This window comes from Pleurodeles waltl, chromosome 3_1 (assembly GCF_031143425.1).
Source record: "Pleurodeles waltl isolate 20211129_DDA chromosome 3_1, aPleWal1.hap1.20221129, whole genome shotgun sequence".
NCBI classification, from domain to species: Eukaryota; Metazoa; Chordata; class Amphibia; order Caudata; family Salamandridae; genus Pleurodeles; species Pleurodeles waltl.
Genome location: NC_090440.1, coordinates 584,402,303 through 584,417,475, shown reverse-complemented (window position 1 = coordinate 584,417,475; position 15,173 = coordinate 584,402,303). Strand labels below are relative to the sequence as shown.

General features: G+C 43.9%; 1 protein-coding gene across 2 annotated transcripts in view; it reads right to left on the bottom strand.

Moving 5' to 3' along the window:
• LOC138284352 (SITS-binding protein-like) overlaps positions 1-15,173 on the bottom strand; it is a 948,640-nt gene that overhangs the window by 82,738 nt on the left and 850,729 nt on the right. For both annotated transcript variants that reach the window (XM_069223028.1, XM_069223029.1), the window contains exon 8: positions 14,110-14,231. In XM_069223028.1, the coding sequence (XP_069079129.1) occupies positions 14,110-14,231 (122 nt within the window). The remainder of the gene's footprint in view (positions 1-14,109; positions 14,232-15,173) is intronic.

Sequence of the window (15,173 nt, the reverse complement as noted above, 5' to 3'; positions counted from 1 at the left end):
CCTATTGTATAGTTTGTAGAGAAAGAGGATGACCTAGTCCTTGAGGAGGAATGGAGTCCTGGACTCCTCATACTGTCTCTATCAGGCAAATTGCACAGCACAACAACTTCACCACCCACATGGCTGAAGTGGCCACCTGGATGAAGTCCCACTATCCAAAGCTGAACACCAACAAGACAGAAGTGGTGATCTTTGGAAAGGATGCCCTGCTGTTGGACTCCACCTGGTGGCCCATAGACCTCAGACCCAGCCCACAAGCAAGGATCATCATCAACATCTAACTGGACATATCCACCCTGGTCAGGTTGCAGCATAACTTAATCCTGCTTCCACACTCGGAGAAAGATCTACAAGTGGCTACCAGACAATACCAGAAACACAGTCACCCAAGCACACATCACCAGAATAGTGGACTATGGAGCCTCTCTCTATGCAGGAATCATGAATCAACTCAACTCAAGTAGAGACAGCAGGGCAACCACAACACAGCTGATAGACTCAACTTCAACCTCTCATGTTATTCTCACATCACACCACACCTAAGGGAGCTCCACTGGCTCCCGATTCACAAGCGTGCACAGTTCAATTACCTCACACAAGCATATAAAGCAATACTGTTATAAATGGGGTTTCTGGTTGGCTAGGGTAGTGGTTCCCATTATTTTGACTTCTGTGGACCCCCACTTTATCTTTACTGGAACCCGGGGACCCCACTGAATCCCAATTCAAATCGAGGAACCCCCCACTGAGTCATTACTGAAAGCTGGGGAACCTAATCTGTTAATATTATTTAATTTTCTAAGCAGTCAGGGATCCCCTGAGGAGGCTTCGCGGACCCCCATGCGTCCCCGGACCACAGGTTGGGAACCACTGGGCTATGGTATGTACCTAAGCCAGACAGAACCCACCACTCTAGTCTAGGGGAGTAAGTTACACCCCAAAGAGAACCTGTACTCACCCCCGGTACAGAGCAGTCAGGCTTATCCTCAGAGGTCATGTGTTAAGTGTTTGCGCAACACACTTTCATCAGTGACACAATAAATGCACCACAAAAGAGAGACTCCACACAGAATATATGAAAATACACTTATATTGCAAACATATAAATATAGATCATCACTCCCAAAAATGCCATACATACTAAACATTGGTCACATTGTGATCTCATGGAAAGGTTAAACATTATCCTGACACTGGGGAGATAAAAAACATTAGGCTCTTGCATTTCAAGGCATGAAACGCAGAAGTTGGTTGGGGAAAGCACCTAAATCCCCAGATTCCATCATAAATACACCACTGGGGAAGCGCTGTTTTGTGCCGGGAGGAGGTCAAGGGGCAGGAGCCCTTTAAAACTGAATCGCGCTCCCGCCGTCGCGGGAAGCGCTGTTTTGTGCCGGGAGGAGGTCAAGGGGCAGGAGCCCTTTAAAACTGAATCGCGCTCCTGCCGTCGCGGGACGCGCGCGGGCGGCGCCCGGGCAAAGCCCGGGCCAAGGGCGGGCCCATCCTTGCCCGTCATTGCCAGGAAGAGGCAGGGCAGGGCCACCCCCCTGACATCTACCCAAAGACGTGGTCCATACAGCAAACTTGTCTATGGCTGCCTGAAGGAGATCTCAAGTTCCTCTGCTCGGTGCGTGGGTAGTTCTCCCATAGAGCCCCAGGCCCCATCAAGCACGTGGAAAACTATTAACCTAAACCAGATACTTGCAGGTGTATCCGTGGACTCAGCTGAATTTATCTCAGTTCATCATATAACTGCTTATTGAATCACGTTTTTTGGAGAGTGGAAGGAGGTGGCACCATCCTTCTTTTCCCAAGGGCAGGAGCCCATAATTCATTACCCGCTCTGCGCCTGTCTGTGCCCGATAAGTGATTGGGCCAGGCTTTATATATATATATATACGTTTGGGCGTCTTACTGTGGTCTTGTCTTTGGGATTTGTTAACACTAGGGTCTGAGTAGCTTATTAATCACACTATAGTGTCAGTGGCTGGGTCCCAAAGGCCTACACACCCCTATAAGCCGGGGGCCCACTAAAGGCCCCTGATTTAAAGAAAAATGGGCCGTCGACGTGGGGGTGGGTTGGAAGGTAAGCAGCACTCTAACAGAACCTTGGATGGTTTTCTGCAAAAGGCTGTTGGGGAACTCGAAAAAGAAATAGAGTTAGTGCAGCGACGCTTAGCTGCCCCCCCTTCCTCAACCAACAGCCTAGTTCATGATAGCTCAGCCCCACAGCCCTCCCCGCGACCAGAATTACAGTCTGTACTGACTACCCCTTTCCCTTCCCCCTCCAAAAATTCTAAGGAGAATCAGGACGAAATCCCAATTGTAATTACCACCCGTGCTGCACCTATTCCGCTGGCCCAGAGTCCCCCAAACGAAGGCCCCCTCACCTTAGCAGATTCCAATACCAAAGGAAAAAGGAAACGAAGGGAACCCGCTTTTAAAAACAAACGATCTAGGACTTTGAGCCCATCTAACATGGCCCAACCTTCTAATAAGGATACGGTATCAATCCCCTTACACAACACAAACGAGTTTCATACAAATGAGCACACCAGGGATTTTATAAGAGATGAGCTTTCCAAACTATTTCTTCCAATTTTAACCCGCCTCCAATCGACTGAGGACAAATTGGAAAGCCTTATCAATAGCCAGCCACCAAAAATTGCTCCATCCGTAGAAATTCAATCCCATCCCCTTGCCAACCATGACCCCATCACTGCCAACAGACCCACTGGCCAAATAGCAAAAATCCCTTTTTGCTCTTTAAACCAAGATTGGTCCAGCTCCGTCAAAACAGCTAGTATTTCAATGAATAAGCCCCATATGGTTCCAGTTCCCCTTTTAAAAGGAACCGCCCCATGGAATAACCCTGTAATTAGTCCGGGAGATGGCAACCCCACTTGGGAGCACCTGCAAACAGAACACCAGAAGAGCGACAAGATCAGGGGTCTGTCAGATCCAAAAGTGCTCCATTTGCCACCTGAATCATGTCATTACGTACTCATTATATCGAATGTTCCTGAACTCAAACCTCATTCTACTGAATCTTTTACCGAACTTAAAAACAAGGTTATTCATTGGTTGCACGTGAATGCAGGGTTTGCTTTTTCCATGACACCCTCAATACTGATGGTGAGAAGGGTAGGGTGGGTGGGTTCCCTAGCGAAGATCGGTTCAGGGGACTGCATAGTTATCAACTTCAATTCTCCAGACCTTGTCCAACGGCTCTTTTTAAACGCTAATAGACCTTATCCTATAACTGGAAAAGCCTCCCTTTGCAGGTTACAAGTGTTTTATCCATCTCCCACGCCAGTTTGGAGTAGACAACTGCCAACGTTATACGGGGCTTCCCCGGCTATCCACACACAGTCTATCCCTCTATTTGGCCCCAGATGCCCTCCGTCATCTCTTTCTGAGACAGACTGACTAGGAGATGACCTTTCAGAAGTGGCTCCGAGCAATGGTGAGGCTGAGGACATTCACCCTACTGCCCTCAGCATCTCTAACTCTGTTGCCCCTTCGACCTTGGCAGATCCTGTTAACCAGGGATCATCCACAAGCACCACGAGCCAAGTCAGCAAGGAATGTATTCCGTCCCTGTCAATTGTTCCATACATTCTGGGGTCCACTCGTATGCCCAACCTACCTAATTCACATATAGCTGGGGCCACATCCAGCGAGGTTCACATGGCACATAGCGAGAAAGCCACTGGTCCTAACATACCTGAGGGAATTAGTATGGTTCCTAGCAGTTCCTCCCCCTGTAGGAAATATCCTCAGAATAAAGCAGGGTCCATAAAAATAGAGGATCTCGATAAGGTACTCAGCTGGAATATAGCAGGGTTGGAAAGCAAATTACAAAGTCCAGGATGGGGCAGTCTTATTGATGATCACCTGATCTGCCTCTTCCAAGAAACGTGGGCATTAGAACCCAAATATAGACTAGGCTTTAAAAGCTATTGGGTTCCAGCACGCAAGTCCTCTTCTGGGAGACCATCGGGAGGGCTGCTTGTGTGGATCAACACTTCTCTTAGGTGCAAGATAGAAGAAATAGATACGGGTTGCCCTGACTTGCAAGTCCTATTAATAATGATTTCTGAAGAGAGACCGTTACTTTTAATTAATATTTATAACAGGAATGTGAGCTCCCACTCCGATTCTGATGTCCTGTCCATTTTGGACAGTTTTCTTAAAAACAATCCCTCCTTCTTTGTTTTGATCGGAGGGGATTTTAATGTCACTTTCGAACCTAACCCTCTAGTCCAAGGAATATGTAAAGAAGAGGATGCCCATTGGGGCATCCCTCAGCTAGTCTCCAACAAAAGACCAAGGCTGAATAAATCTGCGCGCTTACTGGCCGACATCACACTAGCCCATGGCCTCCGAGCCTGCAACGGTCGCTCACGCTCGGATGTAAATTTACAAGCTACCTTTAGGCGCGGAGGGCTCAGCAGCCGTATTGATTATATACTTCTTGACATCCGACTGTGGAGCCACATGTTTGATATGAGGGTCCAAAAGCAAATTGAGAGCGATCACGACCCGTTGATTTTATCGACCAAAGGACTTTTTCCTTTGTTTACTGTGCCCTACTCCAAGAGCCATGCCTCCCAGCTGGCTCTAACTAATAACAGACGCAACCTAAAATGGGAATCTGTTAAATCTTCCCCTAAACACCTGGCATCTATTTACAACCTGCTTGCCAACCAGATGGAGTGTATGATCCGCCTAAATGAGAACGGGGAGGGTGACAGAGTCTTAGCAGCCCACACTGACTTGTTCCAATCTTTAAAGCATCTTTTTACAAAAAAGTTTCAAAAAGCACTGCGCTCCGTGGTTTGACAGTTGTTGCAGAGAAGCACAACTGTCTCTCCTGGAAGCAATAAAAGATGGCCATGTTGGGCTGTTAAGAACAGCCAGAAAAGTTTATAAGAAGGAATGTTCTAAGGCACGCAGAAGTTGGGAAGAGGCCAGATGGGTTATTATTTTGGAGACTGCTAAATCTAATGACACATCTAGGATCTGGAAACTAATAACTGATGACTGTAGCAACTCCCCTGCCGCACCTGGCTCCTCAATTCTCTCAGCATCATGGGTAGAGCACTTTGGTCAACTATATGAAGGGCCCTCGGAAGCATCTTTGTGGGCCCCTGATGCCCCAATAAACCATGAGACCACCCCGATCACATTCTCGCTAACCGAAACAAGAGCAGCAATAGACTCATTGAAATGGGGAAAGGCCCCTGGCCCAGACAAGATCCCAGGCGATCTATACAAATCAAGACCAGATATATGGGCACCATATCTCAATCTTATCTGCAATGCTATTGCAGCAGGGGCCCCTGCTCCTCCCACTTGGAAAGGGGCCGAAATAGTACCCATTTTAAAAAAAGGAAATCCGAACATCCCTGCCAATTACCGTCCGATTAGTCTCCTTGATAACTCCCAAAAAATGTATGCAAAGCATCTTTTGCTCCATCTTGAGGAATGGATTATGGAGTTCGAAGCTCTTTCTGACCTACAAGCAGGATTTAGACCTGCAGTGAGTACAGTTGACCAAGCCCTGAGATTCATGTCAATAAAATGGAAGAATGTTGACCTGGGGAGGGGTAATCTCTATGTGGTCTTCATAGACCTCAGAGCCGCATTTGATTTGATCCCCAGGAACCTGCTGTGGTCAACATTATCAAACATGGGAGTGCCATCTGGTCTCCTGAAACTCATTGCTCAACTGCATGAAAATACTTTCGCTCAAATTAGATGTGGCCAGGAGGGCGAGTTGACTGACCCCGTAGCTATAAAATAAAGGAGTTAGACAGGGATGCGTTCTGGCACCCACTCTTTTTTTGCTATATGTCAATAATTGCATCCACTACCTAGAGAACTGTATAAATGATTCACCTAAATTGGTTGGGAAAAAAATCCCGTGTCTGCTATATGCAGATGACACAATCTTGATATCTAAATCGCCAATGGGAATCCAAAACCTGATCAACCAATTCTGTGTTTTTTGTAGTGACTATGGTCTGGACGTAAACATTAAGAAAACAAAACTCATGATATATAGTACCTCCAAGAAACGCTCGCGCGTTAGCATAAAAATGAACTCGATTCCATTGGAGAAAGTAGAAGAGTTCGACTACTTGGGTTTCAGACTATCGACCACAGGCAAATGGATGGCAGCCATTGACAAAGGGGCTCTCATTATAAGCCAGAGAGGTGGGGCCCTTGTCCGTAGATCGAGAAAGGCTCCGAGCCCCCCCTTGAACATACTTGCAGAGATTTACAATGTCCAAATCAGAGCAGCGGCCCTCTATGGAGCGGAACTTTGGGGGTCCCACAAAAACCTTGATACTCTGCAAACCAAGGAAAACCATTTCCTTAGACAGATTGCCCGGCTAGGTATGGGCTCACCAATGACCCCTCTAAGGCTAGACCTAGGTCTAAACAGTATCAAAACCACAGCAGCCCTAAGGCCTCTCTCCTATTGGATTCGCTTATGGAAATCTGTTGAACTCGAACCATGTAGGCTGGCTATAAGAGAGCTCATAGCCAGGCACTGGAGAAAATCCCATGGCTGAAGGAAATGAAATCTGCCTGGGTCAAAATAGGTTTTCCTTCCTACTGGAACTATCCGGATCAAATCCCCGATAATGCAAAGAAACTTGTCACAAAAAGATATTGGGAGAAAGTTAATGAAGACTCCTTGCACCAAAAAGGGGCGGGCAGGCTAACAATGGAATTTCTCCAATTCAAGCACGAGCCCTGGCCTGAGATCTTCTTGAACCTTCCCATGCCTCCGTACACCCGTGCTTTATATCTCCAACTAAGATATGGTACACTGCCTATTAATGGTTTTACGGCCCACTGGTCATCTAACATCGCTTCAAATGATAGATGTATCTCTTGCCAAAATTGTAAAGAAACAACAGAGCATATACTATTTTTCTGCCCTCTGTATAAAAGTCCCAGAGGGAGGTGGATCATTCCCCTCTGCAAAAATATGTCATTACATGATAGAGCAAACGCCACCAGAATCTGTACATACGACTCAACCTCCGTGGTAGCTATTACAGTTACCAAATTTTTAGCGGAGGCCTGGTACATCCGGCGTAGGCTTATTGTTTCAAAGGGCATGTGAGCCATCCTGACATTAGTCGACAGAAGGAGTCTCAACTGTTATTTTTTGCCTCTATATGAGGATTGACGAGGGCCAGGTTTTACGGGGAAACAATTGCACACATTTGGTATGTTAGACAGAATTTTATATCCTAGCTTTTATCTTTTTATTCTTAACATTTTAGCTATGTCTTATTTATTGTATTTTTTATCTACAATCAAATACTTAGTCTTGTTGATCTTATTGTTATACTGTCCTGATTACTACTGTTTTTATATTGTTATCTTGTTTTTTCTTTTTTAAACAAATACTATTTTATCATGCATGATTGTTTTTTTTGTTACTCAAAATGGCCTAGATTTCTAGACCGAATGAACTTAAATAAAATACTCCACTGACCATAGGTATTACAGTAATAACCCATATACATTAGGTATTGTGCAAATCATCCTATGATCCTATGTGTAGCCAAAATACCTTCTTGTTGTAGGCAGTAAAATGGAGCCTTGAAACACTTACACTCCTATTAGATGTTATACGGTAAGAAATGCGCCCATGATTTAAAGCTACCATACATGTGAGACAGTACGGAGGTCACACTTGTGATCCTGAATACTGCATGACGGAAACAATTAGGTTAATAATCAATTAGGGGACATAATGGCTATAATAAATGTAATTCAGAGTACCTGGTACACACTCACCTAGTTTTTTCTGGAATTATAATCAATATTTAATGTCCATATATTGTCAGGTGAAATGCACCGTCTCCACCATGCACTACGCAAAATACTTTCACTGGTGCTGGAGGATTCCCCTGTCCAGCCACCTGACACATCTTTCAGGGATCTGAAAAAGATCTGCACTTTGTTTCATGCACTCAAAAAAAAAGTTTACATTCTCTGTAGTTCATAAGTTTCTTTTAATCATCTTGAAGTTCATTTCCACAAAGTTTTTTACAATATAAATGAAAATGTTCTTGTGCTATCCCACAACATCAAAAATGATTCCACTCGAGTATCAGACTTTACTCCATTAGCACTATCACAAAATCCAATGTATTTCGGGTCGCTGACCCTTCTTCAGGGGTGTCTGAAAACAAATTAAAATAATTCTATGTAATGTCAAATGCCTCTGACTGGAACAACTAAGTACGATTCCCAAGTATATCGACCACTGTGAAATGTGCTGCTCCTGCTGAATGTGAGTTGATTAGCCATTAACAAAACAACAAACGATGAACTGCAATTCCTGTACCAATAATGGCTATACCATGCAGGCAAGGTTGTGAGGGAAAACACGTGCACCATTACAGACTTATAGCATAATGGCAATAATCTCTGTCTCATGAGGAAATCGTCGGTCTCGGGTAGTCCTGCTTGTCCCAAATGCGGTAAGATTCCCAACAACAGGAATCCCGGGTATATTTGCCAAGACGTGAGTGAGTTAGAGGCAGCTATGCAGACCAAGGCACGTGGGAAGCACCTATACACTTTTACACTGGAGTTTACGGTCCTGCTGATGCCGGCCCCTCGGCTTCCTGAGGAGATAAAAGAACAGTGGGTTTTTTGACAGGATTGAGCTGGGGGTGACCCATCTTATCTGGCCATGTGGAGCTGCGACGTTCACTTCGGATGGGCCACCATTGAAAGTAGGTAGATGATTGTTGCACCATACAGTGACTCGCTTGTCCCACTCTCCAGGTACAGGGCACAAAACAGGGTGATCTGCTTTCACAGCTGAGCCCCACCTCGTGCGCCTGCTGCGCATCTGTGGCCCTTTCTCCTTCTGGTTGCTGGCACTTACACACCAGATTAGGGCAGCCTCACAGTTGATATATGGGCCCTCTGAGCCCTCGCTGAGAGGCACCACAGCTATCACACTGTGATGCGTCGCTCGGGAGTGAGCGCTGTGTGGAGGCATGCATCGACTATGCAGGTGGGGCTGGGGCATAGCTCTGTAGCCTGTGGATTAAGAGACAGCCAAACGGTGCTCACCATGCACCCGTCTCCCAAGGCAGAGTAAAAGTACAAGACGTCCGCTATGAATGCCTGCCCAAAAGGGGAAAGTGTTGTCTATGAGCTCCTCAGATGCTCATGAGATGAAGCGTTCACCACGCTCTAGATTTTGAAAACACAGGGTAGGCCACCAAGCCCTGGGAGGGCAGTCTGTGGGGGAAAATGCAGAGAGCAGCAGACAAGCAGGCCAGCACATCCAGGCAGATACAAGGCAGGGATAGCCTCCTCACATTACCACTGTGCCTTAGGGAATCCAAAGTCAGGGAGCAGCTGGCAGCAGGGCGTCAAACAGAAATGCTATCCAGGGAGTTCTTTATGTCACCCAGCAGCAATAGGTGACAGGGCACAACAGCAAAGCAGTCCAGATGTGTCATTTGTGCAATTCAGCAGTTATTCTGACAGGAGTTTGGTCCCAGTCCCAGTAATGCTCTAAAAACATGGGGTTACAACCCCTGTACTTATACTCAAAAATGTCTTTGATCTAGGGGGCACTTCAAAAGAACTTTAGAAGTTCACAACGTCCCCTTTCAACCTCAGCTCTGGCTCCAGACATCAGTAGGGAGCAAACAAGCCCTTTGTGTGAGGGCAGGATATAGCCTAAACAAAAGTAAGTGTGTCCCATCTCCCTCTCTCCCAGCCCAGAAAGACTATTCAGTATGCAGTTGTAATCCTGTTACACCTCCATCCTCCCTGTGTGATGGCTATCTGGAAAATATACATAAAGCCCAGCTGTCACTGTACCCTAGATGTGGATTGGAGTCAGGCTGCAAAGCACAAGAGTCATAATCACAGTGAAATGCCCACTTTCTAAAAAGTGGCATTTCCACAATAGTAATTGAAAAACTGCACGATTTCTTGCTACCATTCAAACATACCAAACATGTCCACACTACTCCTCACAGATCAGAAATTACCACTTAAGTATCTGTAAGGTAATTTGCAATGCTAGTCTATGAGAGGAGTATGCCTTGTAGCAGTAAGAAAACAAATAGGCTGTTTGTCACTATTAGGACATGCCATACAATGAAGGGACAAGTCCTACCTTTTATCTACGCTGCACTCTGCCCATAGGGCTACCTAGGGCCTACCTTAGGGATGACCTATATGTAGTAAAAGGGAAGTTTCAGGCTTGGCAAGTAACTTTATATGCCAAGTCAATGTGGCAGTAAATTGCGCTTGCAGGCTCTGCAGTGGCAGGCCTGAGACAAGTTTGAAAGTCTACTTCTGTGGGTGGTGCAATTTGAGCTGCAGGCCCACTAGTAGCATTTAATTTACAGGCACTGGGTATCTGGTATACCACTTTACAAGGGACTTAAAGGTAAATTAAATAAGCCAAATAGATGTAAGTCAATTATACCAAGTTTTAGGGGATAGAGCACTTGCCATTTTACACTGATTATCAATATTAAAGTGCCCCGAATCTTAAAGCCAACAAAAACAGGGTCAGAAAAATAGGAAGAGAAAGGCAAAAGGTTTGGGGATAAACCTTCGGAAACGGCCATTTCCAACAACTACACAACACAACTCTGATGATAACACACTAAGGGACCCTCACATCATGCAAAATTCTGACAAACAATATTTCTATTTAGCCTTTGGCTGTTATGGGGAAAGACTGGGTACCCCCTCCTGTTCAAAGATTAGGATCAATGCTTATTCACAAGGAAGCTTCCAGAGCACCGGATGCTAAAGACTGCACATAGGCCATCTATATGGGTGGGCTGTAATCGTTTCTGGTATTTTACTGCCCTGGATTTACTATTATTAGTAATCCAGGAAATTCCAGGGGGTTGACCTCTCGGACTGAATGAATTCCATCTGCCTACAAATTACAGCATTCTTTTTTTACCACTGACTGCATATTACTTCACACAATACTTACTATTAACAGACCTCCACTCAGGAGCACAAGCATAACTTTCATACAGAAATAATTCATGTACATTTTAAATCAAACTAAGAAGTATATTGTATTAAATTGTATTGACTAACAAAATGCATTGATTATGCCTAAAAATTTAGTCAAAATTGGTTTCAAAGCAATATGCGTGTATCTTAGAATTACTGAAGAATAAACTTAATAGTGGCTCATTACCATCTTTAACAAAATGATTTATAGCTCTCGCTTTTGTCACCTGTGCTTTTGTTTAGGATGTGTACTATAATCTGCCATTTTACATTTGTTTGTGTTATAGCATTATACCATTTATAGAGCACTTAATTTCCCTGATGAGTCCTGATTTGGTGATGTGCAGCCATGAGTTCTTTGGACTTCATTTAGAGTTCGTGCACAGGAGGACAGCCTTAACTCAATGGTTTTTCAGCATTGCCAAACTCATGGACCCCCTGTTTCATTCAAAGGTGGAGGAATTGAGAGGTTTGTGATGACAGAGCCACAGCTGGCTCTGTCGTCAGAAACCTTTGAGGCAACAACTCATCTACTATAGGGATCCAAGTCACATTGGTGGAAGTCTCACCTATTTTGCGAAGACTGTCAGACCCTGATTTTTAGGTCTGGAGTTATCCAAGACCGTTTGATTCGTTTAAAAAAATATATACATATTAAACTTATTTAAAGGGGCTTTCAGCCATCTGCCTTCATCCATTGGTCTGTTTGTGTGCCATTCCTGTTTTGCCTCCGCCCACTACATCATACTGCATGGGGTAGGGGACCATCAATGCTGTTAAAATTTTTAGTGTAATTTGTTTACTGTTTGACTGCTAGTATTTCACAGTATAACAGATTGCATCCATTTGGAACTATTATGTTTTAGGTTATCGAAATTCACAAATGGACAATTCTTCAGAACACATTTATTCTGGACTCAGTTTTCATCAACAGATCTATTACACTTTGCCCAGGAAGAAAACCTGCCTTTATACTGTTTAATTTGCAGAACTTGTAACAATTTTTGTATTTACTTCTTTCTTTTCTTTTTCCCTTTTTTTTCTTTGGTTCTTTCCTTTCACTTTCTTCCATTCTTTTGTTCCTCTTTCCTCCCCTTCCCTTTTTTCTTTAATTCTTTCATTAGTTCTTTCTTTCATTTCATTCCTTCCCCTTCATTATTTCACTCTCTCATTCCTTCTTTCTTTATTTCCATTTTTCTTTCATTCCTTCTTTATTCTTTTACTCTTCAGCCCTTTGTTCCTACTCTCTTTCTTTTTTCTTTCATTCTTTCATTCCTTCTTTGCTTTTTTATTTTGTTCACTCTTTTTTGCATTTCCTTTTTCTTTCACCCTTTCATTCCTTCTTTCCTTCTTTCTTGCATTTTTTCTTTAATTACTCCATTCCTGCTTTCTTCTTCTATTGCCTGCTTTCTTTCATTCCTTCTTTCCTTTCTTCTTCCTCCCATTTGCTTTCTTTCTCTTTTGCCTTCTTTTCTTGGTTCTTGCTTTTATTTCTACTCTCTTTCCTTCTTCCTTTCTTGCTTTCTTTCTTTCCTTCTCTCTTACCTTTGTTCTTTCTTTCCTTCTTTCTTGACTAACTTTTTTCCTTCTTTCTTGCCTTCCTTATTTCTTTGTTTGTTTGTTTGTTTCTTTCTTTCTCAAAGGCAAGAGGCTGACATCCAATGCACAACTATTGGTTTCTTTATGTCTATGTTAGCCAAGATCTTTTGATTTTACAAAAATTATGATGTAGTTACTATAGGGTTCAGCCAACTTTATCCATTAGCCTATGATTGTGTCATTCACATTTTTTCTCAGCCCACTCGTGCATGTTCAAGCAGCAATGCATCACCCTTATTCAGCCATTGGATGATTTCAGTATGAAGTTTTGCATGTTTAGTCAATGTTATTTTTAGCTTAACAAACTACCTGCAGCTTCCCAAACAATTTTTTGTTGCAAAAGCCAGTCGTGTAACAAAGGCCCTCTGCAACTCCTGTGGTGTGGAAGGGAGGCCCACGCACCATGGGGCACCCTCAGCACAGTACACTGTGCAGCAGGACCCTGACTGGGTCTGGGGAGGGGAGTGGTCCCCCTCAAGGTACTTTACAGAGGGGCCCCCTCAAGTTTCATTAAGCCACTGGCAAAAGCCTTGACAAAATGAAACAAGAAAGGCTGGCAGATTAATCCAGACTTAATGACTTTGCCAGTGCTTGTTCCTATCAGAAACCATTAGTGGAGGTTTCAGGCTGGGAAAAAGCAAAATGTCCCTGATGTGCAGGCAGAAAATCAGCTGTTTGTCGCTAAAAGTGCAATTGCTGTACAAGATGCTAGCCAGGCATACAGAAATCTTTAACTGTGGAGGGTGGTATGCGGCCTGGGTGGTAGACTCAAGGGCTTCCTGGACCCCGTGGGCAGGAATGCCACCTGGTGGTCTTTAAAGGAGGCCACAGGTCTCTACCTGACAAGAGGACAGCAATCTAATTGGGGTGTACTGCCAAAAGCCTGGTTCCCAATTTATGAAGAAGTTCAACTTGGTGATCCTGTTCTTGAAAATGGTCACAGGTTTGTGGGGCTATACACAGTGCTTAATTTGAGCTGGTGGTTTCCGGTGCGGGGCACTTATTTTTCTGCCTCAAGCAGTTACTGTGAGCAAAAGACACATATGCGAGAGATGGAGAAAGAAAAAAACCAAAAAGCATCACAAAGAGGGAAGGCAGATAGCTGCAAGAGTGAACTGAAGGGACAGGTAATGGATTAAGAGGCCCAAAATGGCTTTAGGATTATAATGCCTCAGTAATCCATGCTCACACATTTAATTGCAGCAGCCCCGTGTTTCAGAGGCGAGCTTTGGGCACCAACACATTCTTATTTACAAATTAAGCACTGGATGTACAATGTTTAAACAGAACATTTGAGGGCCTTTCAAATGTTTAAACACAATCTGAATGAATGTGTGTGTTATATCTTCATCGCAATCTATCTGTATATTTGCATTCCTAATTTTAAATTGCATTCTTCTAAACACAAATCTAAAATGATGCTCGTAAGTGAAACTAATTAAATCCTGTAACTTTACATACCCAATCATCACAACAAACCCAAGGTGGAGTTTGGAAAGCCATCACAGGAAGAAATGTAACAATCTGCAACCAGCGAATAAAAAGTTCCTCATCAGTTATTAGTTCATTTGTAAGAGATCCTCCTATAAAAGAATACAAAATGCATGTGTATTTTAATTATTGTCAACAGTTTTAAAAATAGAGAAACAAGATGTTGATATTATAGTCTCATATATGCACATGTTCATAAAATATATGCACATGTTCATACAATACAAAATATTTGTGATAAGGTCTTTATTCAGTAATTTCACACTTGGCATATGCTCCTCATTTGGTCAGTTTGTTCTCCATGTTGTGAGAACACTGGGCTGATTGCAGAAAGTCCCTAACTTTTTGCCCTCATTTTTCAATTTTGCAGATGTTTTCTTCCTGACTCTGATGGTGCCCTGGGTACTGCCAACCAGTCCCAGGGCCTGTGCTCTGTATAAAATGAGTATGCAAATTAGGCTAATTATAATTGGCCATGTTAACCTACTTCTAAGTCCCTAGTACATTGTAGGGCATGTAGGTTTAGGGACCCCAGCATAGGTAGTGCCCCCGTAAGTGCACTGCTGAGGTGCCCAGGGTCATTCTAAAGGCAGGCCTGCCTTGCTGGCTGTTTTCAAATTAAAGTTATATGCAAATTGTAATTAAAAGTAGTTCCAAAGTGTTAAACTATCTTACTTTTACATATATGTCACCCCTAAGGTGTGCCCTAGGTGCCCCCAGGTTTGGGTGCAGTGTAACTGTAAGCAGGGACCTCATAGGCTGCCTTGATGAGGTGTGACGTAGCCTGGCCTTAACACAAAGGAAGTATTTGGGGGAAGAGATCTGCCTCAGCAGATGGTGAAATAGGACGGGGGAGAGCAGCCAAACTGGTCTTCAAAGTAGGGAAGGACATTTAGAGCAGTTCAGGACCTCCCACATTTCCTGCAAACCCAGACAACCAGGTGCCCTCTTGAATAGATTAGGAGAGGGCAGGCGAGGGGGTGCGCCCAGCTGGACCTAGCCTCCAAACCTCTGTTTCTGCCATTTTGGATTTC